The 14693-nt window shown below is 41.7% G+C and overlaps 1 protein-coding gene across 1 annotated transcript in view; it reads left to right on the top strand.

The window, feature by feature from the left end:
- The window catches only part of vwf (von Willebrand factor), a 121528-nt gene that overhangs the window by 83795 nt on the left and 23040 nt on the right, over positions 1–14693 (top strand). Inside the window, exons 39-44 of the mRNA XM_060842954.1 lie at positions 1290–1392; positions 4474–4548; positions 5735–5839; positions 9167–9369; positions 9806–9955; positions 12080–12193. Of these exons, the coding sequence (XP_060698937.1) occupies positions 1290–1392; positions 4474–4548; positions 5735–5839; positions 9167–9369; positions 9806–9955; positions 12080–12193 (750 nt within the window). The remainder of the gene's footprint in view (positions 1–1289; positions 1393–4473; positions 4549–5734; positions 5840–9166; positions 9370–9805; positions 9956–12079; positions 12194–14693) is intronic.

Genomic DNA, 14693 nt, shown 5'->3' with positions numbered 1-14693 from the left:
CCCAAGTCAGATCTGAAGTTTATTTAATGTAAAACATGACATTTTCAGAAGCTTTGATGCACACTCTTCTCTAATAAAATGGTGCTCCCATGGAAGTCCTGCTTCTGGTGCACTCGGTACTTAAAATATCTAGTTCTCAAACATGAAAGTGATTCGATATTTTGGTATTGTGTGAAATCTGATCACAGTTCTCCGTGAACCCTTGGCAACAACCATGGAGAGAGTAGAGAGAGTAGAGAGAGAGAAAGAGAGACAGACAGACAGAGAGATGTTCTTCATCTTGTAATTTTTCAATGCCTCTGAAGAGACTGAGGCACTAGGAGAAGAGGAAGTGCTAATACACATTGCAGCACCTCAATCTACTTTAAAAGTAAAAAAAAGAACAGATGCCATATAATTAGTTAGCCTTCATAATATATGCTACGTTAGACAAGACAAACAAAAATAAAGTTAAATTATGTACAAATCTGTCTGGAGAATAATCAGCAATTAACAACTGACCTTCAGAGAGGGGAAGAGAAAGTGATCCTGAGGACAATGCACTGTAAAAAGAATCAACTCAATGGGCCAAATCACTTCTATTACAAGATTTCTTAAAGACTCATAGAGATGTACGGCACGGAAACAGACCCTTCAGTCCAACTCATCCATGCTGGCCAGATATTCTAAATTAATCTAGTTCCGTTTGCCAGCATTTGGCCAATATCCCTCTAAACCCTTCCTATTCATATACCCATCCTGATGCCTTTTAAATGTTATAATTGTACCAGCCTCCACCACTTCCTCTTGGCAGCTCATTCCATAATCGAACCAAACTCTACATGAAAACGCAGTCCCTTAGGTCACTTTTAAATCCGTCCCCTCTCACCTTAAACCAATGCCCTCTAGTTCTGGACTCCCTCACCCTAGGGAAAAAAAACAACTTTGCTTACCTTATCCATTCTCTCATCATTTTACAAACCTTTATAAGGTCACTCCTTAGCCCCCGAAGCTCCAGGGAAAAATAGCCTTAGCTTATTCAGCATCTCCCTTCAACCCTGGTAAAATCTTTGTGTATCTTTCAAGTTTCACGACATCCTTCCTATAGTAGGGAGACCAGAATTGCATGCAGTGTTCCAATTGTATTCATTTGAAATCAATTTGAATGCAAAGGACAAGAGCATAAAAAAAACTAAATCAAAGTAAAATGATGTGACAGATGCTGCTGACAGTATCACAATCCCTTCAAAAATACAATGTAACAATTTGGGACAAGGCAGGGGTTTTAGTAACTATCCTTTCTTTTTCAGCATTTGGATACATGGATACCGCATGACCGACCTTGCCAGTTCTGCACATGCTTAGACAACAGGCAGATTAACTGCACAAACAGATTGTGTCCTACCATCACAGGTAAGAGACACTTCACACTATCCAAAACTCTTTATCATCCTTGGGCGCACTGCACTTTGGTGGATATGATTTTATTGAGGTCAAATAGAAGGGCTAGCATTGTGACTTAGTGGTCAACACTGCTGCCTCACAACACCAAGTACCTGTGTTCGATTGCTTCCTCAGGCGACTGTCTGTGTGGAGTTTGCACATTCTCCCTGTGTCTGTGTGGGTTTCCTCCGAGTGCTCCGGTTTCCTCCCACAATCCAAAGATGTGCAGGTTAGGATAGAGTAACCATGCTAATTTGTCCAGGGATGTGTATTCTGGGTGGATTAGTCGTAGTAAATGCAAGATTATGGGTATGAGTCTGGGCAGGATATGCCTTGGCGCGGAGGTACAAACAATAGAATCAAATGGCCTCTATCTGCACTGTAGGAGTTCTATGATTTAACGCATATGCTTATTTGTCACTAGTTTCTTGGGTAGATTCAACTTTGATGATTAGATGCTCGGTTATCTCACCAAACTACTTCACACATTGTGAAATGAAATGCTTTGATCAAGATGGTGAAACTATATGCATTAAATTGGGACTCATGCTGCCACAAGGTTCTACACTCTAGCATCACTTGCAATTGATCTCATGCTCTCACCAATCTCATATTCCCATCAACTTCACACTATTAATAGCCATAGCATTGTCATTAACCTCAACACCCTCTGATCAACACTCTTATTATTCTCAACATTGTCATTTAACTTCACACTCCAGCTTCAGGTAGGAGAGTGTTGCCTGGACACCCAGAGTGGATGTGTGCCTTCTTCCTTAATTCTTCCAGCAACTTATCTTGCTATGCATCACTTCTGATCTTTTTGTGTTGGGGAGAAAGTGGCAAAGTCTTAATGTCACTGGAACTACTAATTCAGAGTCACTGTGACTGATTGTTGTAAAAACTATCTGATTCAATGTGATGGCAGACCCAGAGTCATGTGATTGAGTCTTAATTGCCCTCAAAAATAGGAGTTGAATGACGATCCATTCATTCCAAGGGCAATTAGGGATTGGCAACTAATGCCTTGCCATCAGTGCCTGCACCCCAAAATATGAACACTCCAAACTCAACACTCTAAACTTATGCCATCATTAACTTCAGAGAGTAGTAAGGGTATGGAATGCTTTGCCTGCAACGGTAGTAGATTCGCCAACTTAAAGTACATTTAAGTCATCTTTGGACAAGCATATGGACGTACATGTAGGTTAGGTGGGCTTCAGATTGTTATGACAGGTCGGCTCAATGTTGAGGGCCAGGCCTGTACTGCGCTGTAATGTTCTATGTTTTATGTTCTATGTTCAATATTGCAACCTCACACTCCAGTCATGAATCACAATGCTCATTATCTATCTATGTTACTTCACTCTGTGATCTGCCTGTATTGCTTGCAAGACAACGCTTTTCACTGTGCTTCGGTACACACGACAACAAATTCAATTCAATTCAATTCAATGGACTGGAGAAGACGGGGTTGTTTTCCTTCAAGAATAGAAGATTAAGAGAACATTTGATAGCGATGTACAAAGTCAAGGAGTCTGGTATAGAAATTTTGATAAAGAGGAAATGTTCCCATTTTTAGAAGGATCAAGAAACAGAGAGCCCTGAGTTAAGGCTACTATTGACCAGAAACTCAACTGGACTCATCTTGTAAACACAGCAGCTACAAGAGCAGGTCAAAGGCTAGGAATACTGCGGGAGGCCTGACTCCAAAAGAGTTATCATCTACAAGGCACAAGTCAGAAGTGTGATGGAATACTCCCCATTTGTCTGGATAAATGTAGCACCAACCGCACTTCAGAAATTTGACACCATCCAGGACAAAGCAGTCCTCTTGATTGGCACCACATTTGCAAGCATCCATTCCTTCCATCATCGTTGCTCAGTAGCAGCACTACGTATATCTACACGATGCACTGCAGAAATTCACCAAAGATCTTTAGACAGCACTTTCGAAATGCACGATCACATCTATCTAGAAGGACAAAGACAGCAGATACATGAGAACACCACCACTTGCAAGTTGCCTACAAGCCACTCACCATTCTGACTTGGAACTAAATTGCCATTCCTTCACTGTCACCGGGTCAAAATCCTGAAATTCCCTCTGTAAGGCATTGTGGGTCAATCCAGAGCAGGTGGACTGCAGCATCTCAAGAAGGCAGCTCACCCCCACCTTCTCTAGGGAAACTAGGTACAGGCAATAAATGCTGGCCAGACAGCGATGCCCTCACATCCCATGAATGAATAAACCAAAAGATAAATGATAAAAGCACCAGTGATGCTATGCAGAAAAAAAACCCCTCATTACATCGTGAACGGTGGGCGGCACAGTGGCACAGTGGTTAGCACTGCTGCCTCACAGCACCGGAGACCCGGGTTCAATTCCCGACTCAGGCAGCTGACTGTGTGGAGTTTGCACGTTCTCCCCGTGTCTGCGTGGGTTTCCTCCAGGTGCTCCGGTTTCCTCCCACAGTCCAAAGATGTGCAGGTTAGGTGAACTGGCCAGGATAAATTGCCCGTAGTGTTAGGTAAGTGGTAAATGTAGGGGTATGGGTGGGTTGTGCTTCGGCGGGTCGGTGTGGACTTGTTGGGCCGAAGGGCCTGTTTCCACACTGTAAGTAATCTAATCTAAAACAGTTGGAACTTAGAATGCACTTCCTGAGGGGAGGGTGGAGGCAGATTCAATCCAAACCTTCAAAAAGAATTAGATGATTATCTGAAGACAAAGAAGAAATTGCAGTATTGCAAGGATAACGAAGGGGAGTAGGACTAAGTGAGTTCCTCTTGCAGAGAGCTGGCATGTAGAAAACAGGCCAAGTGCTGCCTAGTGTGCATGGATCCATTCTAAGATTTAATAAGTTGAAACTCATATGCTCAATAACCTCAACACTCCAAACGTATTATTCAAAGAACTGGCAGACATTTCTACATTTTACACTTGTCATAGTCCACAAAGTCCAATCTGCATGCCTTTAATGACATAAAAGTTTCTTTCAATTGTTGATTGCAAATATTGGTGTTACCTGTTCTTTTCCTCTTTCTTTATAGTCCCATCATGTGGAGCTTGTGAAAAGGCAACATTACGACGGAATGCTGATGAGTGCTGCCCACGGTATGTTTGTGGTAAGTATGAACACTATCCACACTCACCTCCATCCAAGGCCCAAAAGGAGCCTTCCACATCCATCAAAGTTTTACCTGCACATCCACCAATATCATTTATTGTATCCATTGCTCCCGATACGGTCCCCTCTACATTGGGGAGACTGGACGCCTCCTAGCAGAGCGCTTTAGGGAACATCTCCAGGACACCCACACCAATCAACTACACCGCCCTGTGGCCCAACATTTCAACTCCCCCTCCCACTCTGCCGAGGACATGGAGGTCCTGGGCCTCCTTCACCGACACTCCCTAACCACCAGACGCCTGGAGGAAGAACGCCTCATCTTCTGGCTCGGAACACTTCACCCCAGGGCATCAATGTTGACTTCAACAGTTTCCTCATTTCCCCTTCCCTCACCTCACCCTAGTTCCAAACTTCCAGCTCAGCACTGTCCCCATGACTTGTCCTACGTGCCTATCTTCTTTTCCACCTATCCACTCCACCCTCCTCCCTGACCTATCACCTTCATCCCCTCCCCCACTCACCTATTGTACTCTATGCTACTTTCTCACTACCCCCACCCTCCTCTAGCTTATCTCTCCACCCTTCAGTCTCTCTGCCTTTATTCCTGATGAAGGGCTTTTGCCCGAAACGTCAATTTTACTGCTCCACGGATGCTGCCTGAACTGCTGTGCTCTTCCAGCACCACTAATCCACTATCCACACTCTGTTGTTGTGAGCAATGAGAGATCACTGCAGTTTGTATCTAAATATTACATTAGAAAGAGCTGGTCAATATCTACATAATGCATTATTTTCCTTCCTCAGTTACTGAGATAAATTTAGAGAATGCTTTTGATTAAAGAGGTGTGTTTTGGATTTAAACATTAACAGCATTAGCAAGCTGTATTGTCTGGACTTGGCAACTTTATAATAAACTTTATAAAGTTCTGGTCTTTCAACTTTCAGTTTTGAAGAAGAGTCACACTGGACTCCAAGCATTAACTCTGTTCTCCCTCGACAGGCTGAGTTTCTCCAGCATTCTCTGCATTTCTTTCCTCCCATGTTGCATATTGATATGCTGGTGACTAGGGGAAATACTCTTGGCAAACCTTACTGCTGAAATTGTTGTGTTATTTGTTCTATGTTTCATACAGTGCTTGTTTATGAGAATAATTTAGTCTTGGTTGTTCACATTTCCTTAGTTTGTGATTTGCTCAGCTGCGATCAGCCACCCACCCCAACATGTGAAGATGGAAGTATTCTGTCATTGAAAAATCCAGGCGAATGCAAATCAACTTATGAATGTGGTAGGTTTTTGAATACACCCGTTATTCATGAATGAATAACCCTCCTCATTTGATATATCTGTACTCCGGCTACAGTAGGCAGCCCACAAAAGTAAATGGTAGGTATTTTTGCAAAGTTTATTGCAGCTTTTTGATTTGATCAGAGAGCTTAAATTGAGAAAATCTTCACATAAATGATTTGGATGCGAGCATAAGAGGTACAGTTAGTAAGTTTGCAGATGACACCAAAATTGGAGGTGTAGTGGACAGCGAAGAGGGTTACCTCAGATTACAACAGGATCTGGACCAGATGGGCCAGTGGGCAGATGGAGTTTAATTGAGATAAATGCGAGGTGCTGCATTTTGGGAAAGCAAATCTTAGAAGGACTTATACACTTAATGTTAAGGTCCTAGGGAGTGTTGCTGAACAAAGAGACCTTAGAGTGCAGGTTCATACCTCCTTAAAAGTGGAGTCACAGGTAGATAGGGTAGTGAAGAAGGTGTTTGGTATGCTTTCCTTTATTGGTCAGAGTATTGAGTACAGGAGTTGGGAGGTCATGTTGTAGCTGTACAGGATATTTGTTATGCCACTGTTGGAATATTACATGCAATTCTGGTCTCCTTCCTATCGGAAAGATGTTGTGAAACTTGAAAGGGTTCAGAAAAGATTTACAAGGATGTTGCCAGGATTGGAGGATTTGAGCTATAGGGAGAGGCTGAACAGGCTGGGGCTGTTTTCTCTGGAACGCTGAGGGGTGACCGTAAAGAGGTTTACAAGATTATGAGGGCCATGGATAGGATAAATAGGCAAAGTCTTTTCCCTGGGGTGGGGGATTCCAGAACTAGAGGGCATAGGTTTAGAGTGAGAGGGGAAAGATATAAAAAAGACCTAAGGGACAACTTTTTCACGCAGATGGTGGTACATGTATGGAATGAACTGCCAGAGGAAGTGGTGGAGGCTGGTACAATTGCAACATTTAAGAGGCATTTGGATGGGTATATGAATATGAAGGGTTTGGAGGGATATGGGCCAGGTGCTGGCAGATGGGACTAGATTGAGTTGGCATATCTGGTCGGCATGGACGGGTTGGACCGAAGGGTCTGTTTCCATGCTGTACATCTCTATGACTCTAAGTACTTGTTAATGTCATTCTATATAGTGATTAGAAGAATTATGAAATTTCAAGCCAGTTTGAAATATTACTTCTATTATTTAACCTTTGCATGGATACAAACTTTCTCTGTCGACACTATACGGTGGGCGGCACCGTGGCACAGTGGTTAGTACTGCTGCCTCACAGCGCCTGAGACCCGTGTTCAATTCCCTACTCAGGCGACTGACTGTGTGGAGTTTGCACGTTCTCCCCGTGTCTGCGTGGGTTTCCTCCGGGTGCTCCAGTTTCCTCCCACAGTCCAAAGATGAGCGGGTCAGGTGAATTGGCTATGCTAAATTGCCCGTAGTGTTAGGTAAGGGGTAAATGTAAGGGTATGGGTGGGTTGCGCTTTGGCGGGTCGGTGTGGACTTGTTGGGCCGAAGGGCCTGTTTCCACACTGTAAGTAATCTAATCTACCTCGTGTAGATTTTCATTAATGTGGACTGCAGAAGGTAACCTTCTCATATCTGCTACCTTAGTTCATGAAAGTGAGGATCAGAGCATATGTGCCCACAATTCAATTGAAATGCACAGAAAATATTCATAATTTTCCAATAAACATGGTTTGCAGATAAGGTTACAATGAACATGTATTCATATCAGATGGTTGTTAGCATTGAATGGTAATTGGCTATCTGCAGATTAGATTACTTACAGTGTGGAAATAGGCCCTTCGGCCCAACAAGTCCACACCGACCTGCCAAAGCGCAACCTGCCTAGGCCCATTCCCCTACACCTAACACTACGGGCAATTTAGCATGGCCAATTCACCTAACCTGCACATTTGTGGACTTGGGGAGGAAACCAGAGCAGGCACGGGGAGAATGTGCAAACTCCACACAGTCAGTCGCCTGAGGTGGGAATTGAACCCAGATCTCTAGCACTGTGAGGCAGCAGTGCTAACCACTGTGTCACCATGCCACCCACATGTTTAGGTAATAGTTGAACACAACAGTTACAACATTTGAGATGAGCCTAATCCTTCCCATGATTGTTCTTCTACTATGTCTGTGTAATTAAAGAGTAGTGGGGTTATTTTGCTGTTAAGATGAAAAGAATCAATGATTTGTGCTGTGTTAATGTCTGTTTGTCAGTCTAGGTTTAGCAAGCAATTTTGGTCCTGATACTGATGACTATAATTTGACTTGACTATAAATGCTAAACCAGAAATCTGCATGTTTACACTCAAGTGCTAATCAGTTACAATTTGTGCATTGTATATGAAGGTCTTCACACCCAGTTCTACTCAGGGTGTGGAATGTGTGGGACGGCTGAGATTTGGGGGACCTTACACAGACAATCTTGAATGTGCTACTGAAGATCGCAATGGAAAAGGTCCAGGGGATGTGAGATGTCCTGGATCTGCAAAGGGAAGGACTCCACGTCATCCTCCTGTCCCTTTATGTGTAGCCTCATACTCATCTCCCATATATCATTCAGACCAAGGTGTCTCCTAGGAACATGCCCAAAGAGCTCCCTTCCTGTTGCTTATTCCGATGAGGTTCTCAAATCATTGTAAGTAAAATCTTCAGGGAAGGTTATTCGAATGTTGGTGAAGTTTTGACAAAGCATCCTATAAAGCCATTTGATGTTTTCAGAGGTTCTTGTCCCAATTCCAGCAACACTGAATATGACAGAGTGACTCTCCCTTGAAGTGGTGATTGAAATGGCCTTGTTTACCCACAATGAGATTATCACTGTTCAGAGGAGCATTAATACAAAGCATTAGTCACCACCCTTTATAAGCATTGTCAGGTAATTTTGGTGTCAAGCTACCCCTTCATAAGCTTATGGATGGCCCATCCTAATAATGCTTCACTGCCCTGTCCATTGCAATGGAATGAGTTGAGCTCCCTTGGACTGGGAAGCGAATCTTACACAAGAATACCCCTGCTGCACAGACTCTAATGAAACTCACACTTTAATGGTTGATTGGCTAACTGGGAAAAGTGTTGATTACTACAATTCAATGTTATTGTTGTAAAGAAGAAGGTTTATGGCACCAGATGGTTCCTAATGAAAAGCCATCTGCCCAATGTAGCCCTGCAGCATGATTACAAGGCTGAGGGAAAGCCTTCAGCTTAATGTTCAATCTGTACTGTTCAAGCATCTCCAAGATACAATTAAGAAAATTAATGTTAAAAGGATTAAAACGGTACTTTATAAAGACTAATCCGTATTCCACTGTTTTCAGTCTGCAAACGGAACCAATGTGAAGCCAAGTCTATAACATGCCCACCTCACCGAACACTGTCTGTTATAAAGACACAATGTTGTGACAAATACGAATGTGCTTGCAGTTGTAGCAGTGAGGTAGTAACCTGTCCTGCTGGATATTCAGTCAAGTCAGTGATAAATGACTGCAACTGTACCACATCCTATTGTGAACCTAATGAGGTAACTGGGAACTATGCATGCTATTGTCTTGAACCTCGTTTTGTTTATAATTGAAATGCTAATGACTGCGAGGAAATGGTATGGATGTGTGAGTGAAGATACATCAGTGCAAGGGTGTATCATTGGGAGGTTATGGTATTGTGAAGACCAAATTAAATTGCTGTTTACGTGCTATTGTGATGTTAAATTACTGTGTGTACATGGCTATGTGAATTTGTAACATTGACAATACATCTTACACATCATAGACTGCCATTTAAGTTATAGATGGTTTGAATTAAGTTTGTTTTGTTACTTTTACTATATTAGTGTGTGAGTATGTTGATGTGAGGGATATTACTCTATCAACTTAATATAAGAGATAAATTATTAATATTATAATATTAACATGCAAAAATGTTTTGTGTGCACATTATTTGATACCTACCATGTGAAGGTCTGTGTTCACAATGGTGTTGTCTACATGACTGGAAAGACATGGGAGGAGTCTTGCCAACAATGCACCTGCACTGACAGGAAGAACGCTGTCACAGGACTTCATGAAGTGGAGTGTGTTACTAAAACCTGCAAGAATGTTTGTCCAGCTGTAAGTAAAAGAACATTGGATACACTTTTTATTTAACAGGAAATAGAAGGAAAGCTCAGATCTCAACTGGATTCAGATTGCTGTAAACGTTACATGTAATGTGGAAGATATTTATGGTTTACATTGTGACAGTCAGATAAGATTCTTAATATTATAAAGTCGCCCTAGTCCAACTGGACAATAGGGCTGTTCTCTCATTGGAGAGAGAGAGAGAGAGACAACTGGTGGTGGTTTAACTCGAAGGTCTCGATACTCCAGGCAAAGTGTAAGGTTAGGAAGGATAATTCTTCATGGTAACCACAGTCAGTGCAGGAATTAAATCTACACTGTTGGTATCACTCTGCATCGCAAACTGCCTGTCCAGCCAACTGAGCTCACTGACCCACCCCCACCCCCCCTCCCCTAACTGAATATATGAAATTCAATACAGTTCAAGTTTTAGGAATGAGATATCCAACCAACATATATGGAGCTGTGGAGCATCCAGCAGATGTAATGAGGTGCTAAATAAGTGAAGTCTGTTTCCCTGGAAAGACACACAGCACATGTGTGACCAGAGAATCACCTGCAATGGCTTCCCTTCCTTCTCCCTTACCATTGTCTTTGGTTCCCCAAAATTCTGTGTTTCATCTATAGTCTCCAAAAAGACAACAACAGGTTCCATGTATACTCTGATAATGACCAACTTTACCTCACACCTTGTTTCCTCCTTTACTTGTCAAACTGCTTGTCTGATATTCAGCTCTAGTATACAAGCATTTCCTCTATTGGGAAAATCATTGCCACTGAACTTTGCCACAACCTTGGTCCCACAGTCTCTGGCCTCACTATCTCCCTGGCCATTGCCACAAATCGAACCAGATTGTCAACAAGAGAAACATCCTGTCACACTCTGATGGGACTTTTGACTCCATAGCTGCTGACCAAGACTGTATGATTCCATCTTTATAATATCCCCACCCCTAACCCTGCCTAATCTATCTACCACTGAAATCCTTATCCATACCAATATTACCACTAGACTTGACTATATCTGCCAAACACTCACTAATCCAAAACTCTATAGTAATCTCCAAAGTCATCACCTAACTTGTTTCACCACTGGTCCTTCAGGCCTACTTTGTCTCATTGTCTGGCAGTGCCTTGACTTTAAAGTGCACATCCTTTTCTTTGAGTTCTTTCAATATCTCACCTCTCCCCACCTCGTATAACTACCCTCTCCTCCCCTCCCTGCCTTTCCCTCTCAGATCTCTGCACTCCTTTTAGTTCTGGTCTCTTGTGCAGCAACTTCCTGAGGATTATCATTGAGCTGAAAATTCATGGGGTGAGCCATGTAAACACTCTGGCTACAAGACAAGGCAGAATACGGGAGAATTGTTAATCTCCCAAATTCTATCCAATGGAAAAAGTCAAGAGTGGGATGGAATATTTCCACTTGTCCAGAGGAGTGCAGCACTAACAGTACTCAAGAAGGTCATCCCCTTCAGAAAAGAAACAATCTGCATAACTTGCATCATCCATCATCATCTAAACTCATTTCCTCCATGACTGGTACACAGTGGCAGCAGTGTGCAACACATACAAGGTGCACTGTAAAGCCTTCCAAGGCTCCTGTCCTAGCACCTTCCAAACCCACTGCATTTACCAATTCAAGGAACTGGTTTGGTAAATACACGGAAATGCCACGACCTGCAGGTTTCCCTCCAAGTCGCATATCACCCTGACATGATTCATTACTGCTGCTCCTTCATTGTCACTGTCTCAAAACTCCCTTCCTCACTGCACTGTGGGAAAACCTGCATCAGAAAGACTGAAGCGGTTTAGAAAGTGCCATCCTCAAAGGCAATGAGGGGTGGGCAACAAATATGACACTTTCCTGTGACTCTTACATACTATGAACGAATAAAATAAACTATCCTGATTTTAATTGCTTTTTGTACTCTCTACTTACTACAAGGACAAAGCTAACAGCTGTATTTTGTTTTGTAATGAGCTGTGGCTTGACATCCAGAAGGAAATGCAGTAATGCATTTGAGTCAAAGCCAATTGTATTTCCAGGGTTTGTCACAAACAAGAATCAAAGCTTGGAATGATACCACTAAAAGTGTCTTTTTCCTTATAAAGGGGCAGATCTATAGAGATGTGGAAGGTGCATGTTGTGGAAAATGCAAAGTTGCAGTTTGTGAAGTTGATGGTTTCAACAGAGGTGACGAATTTGCGCAGAAGATTGTCTATCGAGTGAGTAGCTACAATCTTTTTGACAGAAGATTGCATTTAGTCTGCATTCATCTCAAAGTTTTCTGCAGGAACTTTACTCAGTTGTGTTTAGGAGGATTCAATCCTTTAAACCTGAAATTGAAAGAGGGGGAAATACTGGCAAATCAAAGCAGGTCATCCAAAATTGATTCTATCTATAAACAGCTTACTATACAGAGGAAGAGTGTACCACTGACAGTAATTTCTCAATTTCTGTGTTGAACTGAACATGTGCCCGATATTTCCGTCAATTTTAAACTAATAGTAGCAAACATTTAATATTTTACTTAGTGTAACCATGCACTCCCGATATTTGTATAATTCTGGCTGAATTAAGTCAAATTTAGATGAAAATGAGATGATGTGTGTAGATCACTGTGAGGAAGGCATATGGTGTACTGGGCTTTATTGGTAGAGGAATTGAGTTCCGGAGTCCTGAGGTCATGTTGCAACTGTATAAGACTCTGGTGCGGCCTCATCTGGAGTATTGTGTGCAGTTTTGGTCGCCATACTATAGGAAGGATGTGGAGGCATTGGAACGAGTGCAGAGGAGGTTTACCAGGATGTTGCCTGGAATGGTAGGAAAATCTTATGAGGAAAGGCTGAGGCACTTGGGGCTGTTCTCATTGGAGAAGAGAAGGTTTAGGGGAGATTTGATAGAGGTGTATAAGATGATTAGGGGTTTAGATAGGGTCGACACTGAGAACCTTTTACCGCTAATGGAGTCAGCTGTTACTAGGGGACACAGCTTTAAATTAAGGGGTGGTAGGTACAGGACAGATGTTAGGGGTAGATTCTTTACACAGCGGGTTGTGAGTTCATGGAATGCCCTGCCAGTAGCAGTGGTGAACTCTCCTTCTTTATGGTCATTTAAGCGGGCATTGGATAGGCATTTGGAAGTTATTGGGCTAGTGTAGGTTAAGTAGGATTCGGTCGGCGCAACATCGAGGGCCGAAGGGCCTGTACTGCGCTGTATCTTTCTATGTTCTATGTTCAATGTTCTATGCAGTGGATTCAGAAGTTGAAAATAACATTGGGACTTAAATTGTTTTAAAACGAAAAAGTGAACTGAACTTTTAGTATCACTTCCAATAAAATTTCAATCTGCTCAATGATTAAATGGTTTAACATGTCCCCCTCATGAACAATCAACAACATTGCAGCATTAATTGACATTCATTCACATTAAGTCATTGATTTGGGACTTCATCACTACATTTGAATCAGAAGTCAAAATGATACTAACTATGCTGTGGGGTAGCTTTGTTAGTAATGATGGAATAGGCCAGATAGCCAGAAATAATCTTGAATCTGAAGATGTAAAATTTATATGGATGGAGGTATGAAATATCATGGGGAAGAAGACACTGATGGGAGTGGTCTACAGCCCTCCTAGCGGTTGCAATACAATGGGACAGAAAGTAAATCAGGAGATAATTAGGGTATGTAAAAGAAGCCATCATGGAAACTTTAATCTTTATGTCAATTGGGATGGTCCAATTGGAGGACATAACCGTAAGGAAGAGTTCATAGAATGCATTCAAGACAGGTTCCTAGCACAATGTGTTGTGGATCCAACCAAAGATCAGTTGTTTTGAATTTGATGATCTGTTATGGGACAGATTTAATAAAAGATTTCCTGGAAAAATGAGAGCATACCATAGTACAATTTATATTCAGCTTGAGACAAAGGAACGTAGGTCTGAAATAACTGTGATAGACTTAAACAAGGTTAATTGTGAAGGAATGAGGGCAGAGTGACAAGAAAGGAGTTTACAAGAAAAGGTACTTGAGAGACAATGCCAGATATTCAAGAAAATAGTTCATGTATCACAGAAAAGATACACGCCATCGAGAAAGAAAGATTCTAGGAAGATGGTGCCCTGATCATCGTTAACCAGGGAAGTTCAGGATAGCAGTAATTTGAAAAAAAAAATCAGTGGTGAATATTTGTGGTCAACCAGAGGATTGGAGAAGTTTTAAAAATGAACAAAAGGTGTCCATAAAAAATAAAGAAAGCGGAAATATACTTTTAGAGTAAAGTAGTAAATAATATCAAGATTGTCAGCAAGACCATATTTAAAACTAAAAAGGAACAGAGAATTGGATAACTGCCAATGTAGCCCCCTTATTCAAAAATAGTCAGACAAAAATAAAAGTTAACAGTAGGCTAATTAGCTTAACATCTGATATTAAAATATTTTAATCTTACATTGTAATAATTGAATGAATGTAATAGGAGAACATTTAGAAATACATAAGATATTCAATTTGAGTCAGCATGGCTTCATACAGGGGACAAATTTATGAAAATTCTTTGATAACGTTACAAGTAGGATAGATAAAAGGGAAGCAGTGAAAATAATATACAGGTATTTCAATTTCCAGAAGAATTTGATAAGGTAGCAGGTGTTAGGCTACTTAATAAGATAAGAGCTCAGAACGTTGAGGTAGTGTATTAACATGGATAACAGAAGACAGA

This window comes from Hemiscyllium ocellatum, chromosome 23 (genome assembly GCF_020745735.1).
Source record: "Hemiscyllium ocellatum isolate sHemOce1 chromosome 23, sHemOce1.pat.X.cur, whole genome shotgun sequence".
NCBI lineage: Eukaryota > Metazoa > Chordata > Chondrichthyes > Orectolobiformes > Hemiscylliidae > Hemiscyllium > Hemiscyllium ocellatum.
This window is presented reverse-complemented; position numbering and strand designations above follow the sequence as displayed.